General features: G+C 42.7%; 1 protein-coding gene across 3 annotated transcripts; it reads left to right on the top strand.

Moving 5' to 3' along the window:
• Positions 1 to 2,291: 2,291 nt before the first annotated feature.
• LOC308632668 (transmembrane emp24 domain-containing protein 4) lies at positions 2,292 to 4,426 on the top strand (the record flags this gene model as incomplete). Of its 3 annotated transcripts, none has more annotated exons than XM_081264952.1 (2): positions 2,292 to 2,307; positions 2,641 to 4,426. In XM_081264952.1, 2 exons carry the CDS (start codon positions 2,292 to 2,294, stop codon positions 3,162 to 3,164), a joined length of 540 nt encoding a protein of 179 aa, XP_081121078.1. In that variant the 3' UTR covers positions 3,165 to 4,426. The 3 variants fall into 3 exon arrangements, with proteins under 3 accessions (XP_081121078.1, XP_081121077.1, XP_081121079.1); XM_081264951.1 differs by having other exon boundaries at positions 2,292 to 2,451; XM_081264953.1 differs by lacking the exon at positions 2,292 to 2,307 and adding an exon at positions 2,395 to 2,529.
• Positions 4,427 to 6,241: the final 1,815 nt, after the last annotated feature.

Here is a 6,241-nt window from a genome sequence, read left to right as displayed (position 1 = left end):
TAGCCAAGAGATACCTATTAGTCAACCTAAGGAAGAAGGAGCCTGTAAATTAAAATTTAGGTCTAGTTTGTACATTCATTTCTTATCAGGTTGACTAGCATGAGGAGGTCCTGATGAGACTGCTCACTTTGAGGATCTCACAACATACAAGTGTTTGGTTCTGCAAACCCAAGGCCCAGACCCTGGCCCATAGGGTCTCCAAGGTCACATACCACCCTCTACCCTGACCATCAGACTCCCTCTGCTCTTATTTCCTGTGTCATTTTTATATCCTGGGATAATGTGAGGAGTAAATAGTGCTTATGGGAAAGTTCTGGAAAATTGACAGGTACTGACCAACTGTTGAATAACACATCTAGCTGTAATGATCCCTTTCTCTCTGGATGGGCAAAATAGATATGGTGTCATGAGACCCTTAAGGACTGAAGGACAAAGCCCTGCTGAAGCTCTCCAAGTCTAGTGGTAGCAGATCCTGGGGCAGAGGAGCCAGCTCAGAGAGGGTGTTGTAATTGTTCAAGTCATATCTAGGAGCTCAGGCAGGCCCCAACTCAGCCAGGAAGTTAACCAAATGGCTAGTGAAGGCACAGGTAGTGCAATGTGTGTAATCAAAGAAAAAATTAGCAGGTGGACAGAGACAGAGACTGGAGCAGTTGAGACCACTAAGAATTGGGCACCCCAAGTCTTCAGATCTCCAGCTCTCTAAATCCTCACTGTTCTGTGATTTCCTCCAAAGATCTCAGTCTCCACCGGACTCCATGAAGCCATAGCTGAGAGTCTTTCAGGAGCAAAACCATCCCACTGTTGAAATCTCTTTTTTTTTTTTTTTAAGAGAGTGAGAGAGGAGAGAGAGAGAGAGAGAGAGAGATAGAGAGAGAGAGAGAGAGAGAATTTTTTAATATTTATTTTTTAGTTCTCGGCGGACACAACATCTTTGTTGGTATGTGGTGCTGAGGATCGAACCCGGGCCGCACGCACGCCAGGCGAGCGCGCTACGGCTTGAGCCGCATCCCCAGCCCCTGTTGAAATCTTAATATTCTGTTTTCTGGAATTGATCTCCTAACTCTCCAACTTCTACACTCTTAGTCTTACCACACTGGCCTTGAAACAATCAAAAACTATTGATTAAGCATCTACTGTGTGCCAGGTTGCCCAGGCTGACCTCTTACTTTTGATTATCCTGCCTTACCCTTCTGAGTAGCTGAGATTACAGGTGTGTGCCACCACACCCCTGGTCTGATTATTAGTTTCTTGTTTTCCCATTTAGAATTACCCCTTACCTCCTGAGCCTGGTTTTTCCCTCCATTTATGCCCTCAAACTCTATCCTATTAGACCTTCTACTTACTCTACTTTATACTTTTATATGGTGTGTCCCCTACATTTCTCCCTCCTTTAGGTGACCTCCCCACCTCCATGCTCTCTGGCTCTCTCCTCACCCCTGCAGACTGCAGCAGCTCTTCCTGAAGTCACTAATATCCTCCAAGTTTGCCAAACCCAATGGGCTCTTGCAGTCCCATTAGCTTCTCTGAGATAATTGATCTTGCAGACATCTTCCTTTTCAAAGGAAATTTACACAAGTAACATGTAAGTATATTCTCAGAACAGCAAAAGAAAAAAGAAAGTAGAGTAACATTCAGCCTATCTTTCCCACCCTGCTTCTGTGTTCTCCTGTTCTAGAGGTAGCAATTATTAACAGATCACTGTAGACTCATCAAAGCCTTTCTTATTTATTTACTTCTATGTATGCTGACTTGGGCTTTTTCTAATACATAAATCCAATCATGATGCATAGAATCTTGGCTTGCTTTTTCATTTAACAATATGCATTAGAAAGTTTCCATGTCATTGTACATAGATCCAGCTCTTTATTTATTTATTTAAGAGACAGGGTCTCACTACATTGCCTTGGTTGACCTTGAACTCCTGGGCTCAAGCCATTCTTCTGCCTCAGCCTCCCAAGTAGGTAGGACTATAGGTGTGTGCCACCACCACCACCCAACCCTTCTTGATTCCATAGTGTTCCACTGTACTGATGCTCCATCATTCATTAAACTCCTACCCTATTGATGGACAATCAGATTGTTTCCATATTTTAATTCTAAAGGTGTGCTGCAGGCTCCCACTTCTGGGAACATGATCTATTTGATATTTATGAAGGACATTCCTACTGTGAGTTAACCAGAGCCTGCATGAAGCATGATACTTTTCTGGGATCACTGGAAACAAGGACATTCTGGAAAGAGAAAAGAAAAAGCAAATAAAAACAAGCAAAAACATTAAGCTGAGAGGCACGATGGCAGGTGTCGTGGGTGAGGGCCTGCCGGCTATGGGGCGACCGGCGTTGCTGTTGCTCGTGATGTGTGCTGCCGGCGCCCAGGGGCTCTACTTGCACATCGGCGAGACCGAGAAGCGTTGCTTCATCGAGGAAATCCCCGACGAGACCATGGTCAGCGGTCAGGCGGGCTGAGAGTGGAGAGGCCCTTTGTTTTCGCCCGGCCCTCGGAAGTGCCCCTCCTCCCGAGCTTAGCCAGGTCATACCCCCAGACCTGGCCTGTGGGTGCCCCGAGGACGCCAGGCCCCCTGCCCAGCGCCCCGGGCCGCACGTCTGGGTGCCAGGTCATGACTGTGTGTATGCCCTGCAGGCAACTATCGAACCCAGATGTGGGACAAGCAGAAGGAGGTTTTCCTTCCCTCGACCCCTGGCCTGGGTATGCATGTGGAGGTGAAGGACCCCGACGGTAAGGTGGTACTGTCCCGACAGTATGGCTCCGAGGGCCGTTTCACGTTCACCTCCCACACCCCCGGTGAACATCAGATTTGTCTGCACTCCAATTCCACTAGAATGGCCCTCTTCGCCGGTGGCAAACTGCGTGTGCACCTAGACATCCAGGTCGGGGAGCATGCCAACAACTATCCTGAGATTGCAGCTAAGGATAAGCTGACGGAACTGCAGCTCCGTGCTCGCCAGTTGCTTGATCAAGTGGAACAGATCCAGAAGGAGCAGGATTACCAGAGGTATCGTGAAGAACGCTTCCGTCTGACCAGTGAGAGTACCAACCAGAGGGTCCTGTGGTGGTCCATCGCTCAGACAGTCATCCTTATCCTTACTGGCATTTGGCAGATGCGTCATCTCAAGAGCTTCTTTGAGGCCAAGAAGCTGGTGTAGTGTCCTCTCCGTATGACCCTTTTTACTTTAGTTCTTTGGTACTTTCTCCAACCAATCCCTTAACCACCTGGATTTTGAGGGGGAAAAAAATGCAAAAGAATATGACATGTTGGTACTATGGCAACAAACCATTCTGATCAGTAACTTGTTTAACCTTGATTCTCATGGACACAGGACATTGGTCCAAGATTTCAAATTCTATTTTAGGGCTTATAAGGAATTGAAACTAATACAAGACAAGTCTTCTCTTTTGCCTCCAGTGATTCCCCTGTCCTCTCAAAAAATGAGCAAATGACCTTCTGTTTTTTCTTCATCTGATTACACAGTAGGTGACTGGCATACCCCACAAAGGAGGCCTTGCCTCACTGTTCCTTAGCCAGTTACTTGGTTCACTCAATGGCTTTGTGAATGTAAATAAGGGGCAGGTCTTGGCCCCAGAGGATCGAGATGTTTTTCTATATATTAGAACTATTTTTTGATAAATTATATATTTTCCTTCCTAGTTGAAGTGTTACTGCCTGTAACTAGCTGAAAACACCAATCTAGTCCTTGTGCATTCTGTTTATTCGCACGTTTTTATAACTGCCATGGCAGCTCTCAGGATTTCAGCAGTCTGTGGGCCAGAAGCAGATGTTAACAGCTGCTCTCAAGGCCATATTAGAAGGCCTAGCAGAATTCTCTTGGACACCTGTGATTCCCATCTGATAGGGCCTCAGAGTCAGGTAAGACAGTGAAAGAGCCAGTATGGACAGTGCACTCTTATCCCCCCTCTTCCCAATTTATTTAAGCTGTGGTAATGTTTTCTTCAAGGGAACAAAATTTGGTTCTTTATCCAGATTTTTCCAATTAAATAAAACGTCTTACAGTAGTTGTGTTTGAGATGAAATACGAGGTTGTGGGCAGAGGAGAAGCAAAAAGGGAAAGAGGAAAAATTCTTGGTCACCCAGGGTGGGTGATCTGGCATGGACCTTAGTGTGGACTGTGTTAGGGCTTGGCTTGGATAGACCTCTTTCTGGGAAACTAAGAGTGGACAGAGTGGTTGCTTAACCATTCTCAGGCCGACCAAGTGGAGAACATTTCAGTAAGGACATGTGAGGAAACTTATGTACTTGGTTTCTTAGCCCGAGTCATAAATTTGAACAGCTAATGATGCCCTTCTTCTGTATAAAAACTTTATTATTAGTTGCCCATTCCTGACATTTTATTTCATAATTTTATTATAAATATATTTGGAATATTATTTATTAAATTACTTTATCTGACCTACAGAAAAAAAAAACATTAAGCTGAAACCAGAATGGTATACAATAGGAACTTACTAGTAAGGTTTGCCCTAAAAAGAACTCAAACAAGATCCCCTCAATTAATCTAGGAGACCTGCTGGGAATCTGAACCCCAGACTCTTGCATCAAGATGAGTACTCAAGAAGGGAACAAAAAGGGGCTGGGGCTGGGGCTCAGCGGTAACACACTTACCTGGCATGTGTGAGGCAATAGGTTCGAGTCTCAGCACCACATATAAAGAAATAAAGTAAAGGTCTAGCAACAACTAAAAAAAAAAAAATATATATATATATATATATATATATATATATATATATAAATATATATATATATATTTTTTTTTTTAAAGAAGGGAACAAGGAAGTGGGTTCCAGGCCATTGGAGCCCACATTTTTCTCCCACAAGCCAAAGTAAACCCTCTCAAAGAGAACCATGTGAGAGGAGGGGCAGCAGGAACTCTAAACAACAGGTGCATATTCCCAGGAAGAGACTTATCTGCTCTGTAGCAAAAACGCCTACATATGAAATATCTAAGGAAAAAAGAGATGGAATCACAAAAGTAAACAAGAAAGAGGAAATCATCTAAAAGAACAAAATCAAATTAGAAAAAAAATATATCTTCTGGAAAATATAATAGAGTTAGTAAAGTAAGCTGGGCACTTTGGCACACACTTGTAATCCCAGAGACTTGGGAGACCAAGGGAGGAGAAGTAGAAATTTGAGGCCAGCCTCAGCAACTTAGCAAGACCCTCAACAACTTAGCAAAACCTTGTCTCAAAATAAAATAAAGGACTGAGGATGTGGTAAAGTGCCCCAGGGTTCAATCCCTTCCATCCCCAGTACAAAAAAGATTAAAACACTTAGTGGAGAGGGAATAACTAGAAATTACTTGTGTGTTGATATTATGCAATAGAAACTACACAGACCAAGCAGAAAGTGGTCTTGACATACAGGAGCTCACATCTATTCAAGCCCGCAGAGCAGAGCTCTCATTTGCAGCAACACAGGGAAGAGAAAAAGAGGTTAAATGGTACCACGAGGAAGGTGAGTGACAAAACCAGAAATTGGGGCATTGCACAAGACAACTGATCCAGTTTCTTTAACATGTCACTGTCACAAGAAAAAAAAAATAATGGGAAAAGAGAAAGATTGCTCTAGATTAAGAGACATTTGAAAGACAAAATTACTAAGTGTAATATGTGGGTCCTAATGCACACATAGCAATTAAAAAGGGTATTTTTGGAGACAATTGGGGAAATTTGAATATGGCCTAGTATTAGAGAATATGGATCAATTATTGTGATAGTGGTGTTATGTCTGTATAAGAAAATGTCCATATATTTGAGAATTACATTGTCTAGAATTTGTTTTGAAATACTTCAGTAACAGCAAAAACAACACACACACACACACACACACGAAATAGATGAAGCAAGTTTGATAAAATTTTGATAGTTATTGAATCTGAATATCAGCTCTATGTTCTCCCCACTTTTGGAGTATGCCTGAAACTTTCCATAATTAACTATTTTGAAATTTCTAGAGAAAGATATTACATAGTATCTAAATGTTTACAGACTCTATCAAATCTTACCATTAGAGTTCATAAATTTTATTTGAAAAAAAAAAAGAAAAGAAAAAAATTTGTTTGAACAATTTTATGCTGAATCTTTCCCATTTGTTTCTCATAATCAATACTGTAGAGTAGGTCATGGTCAATGATGCACGCCTGTAATCCCAGCAGCTCATGAGGTGGCTCCAGGAAGATCACAAGTTCAAAAACAGCCTCAGCAA

This window comes from Spermophilus citellus, assembly GCF_964194105.1.
Source record: "Spermophilus citellus genome assembly, chromosome: 13".
NCBI classification, from domain to species: Eukaryota; Metazoa; Chordata; class Mammalia; order Rodentia; family Sciuridae; genus Spermophilus; species Spermophilus citellus.
Note: the sequence above shows the minus strand (reverse complement) of the source record. Positions and strands in the feature narration are given on the sequence as shown.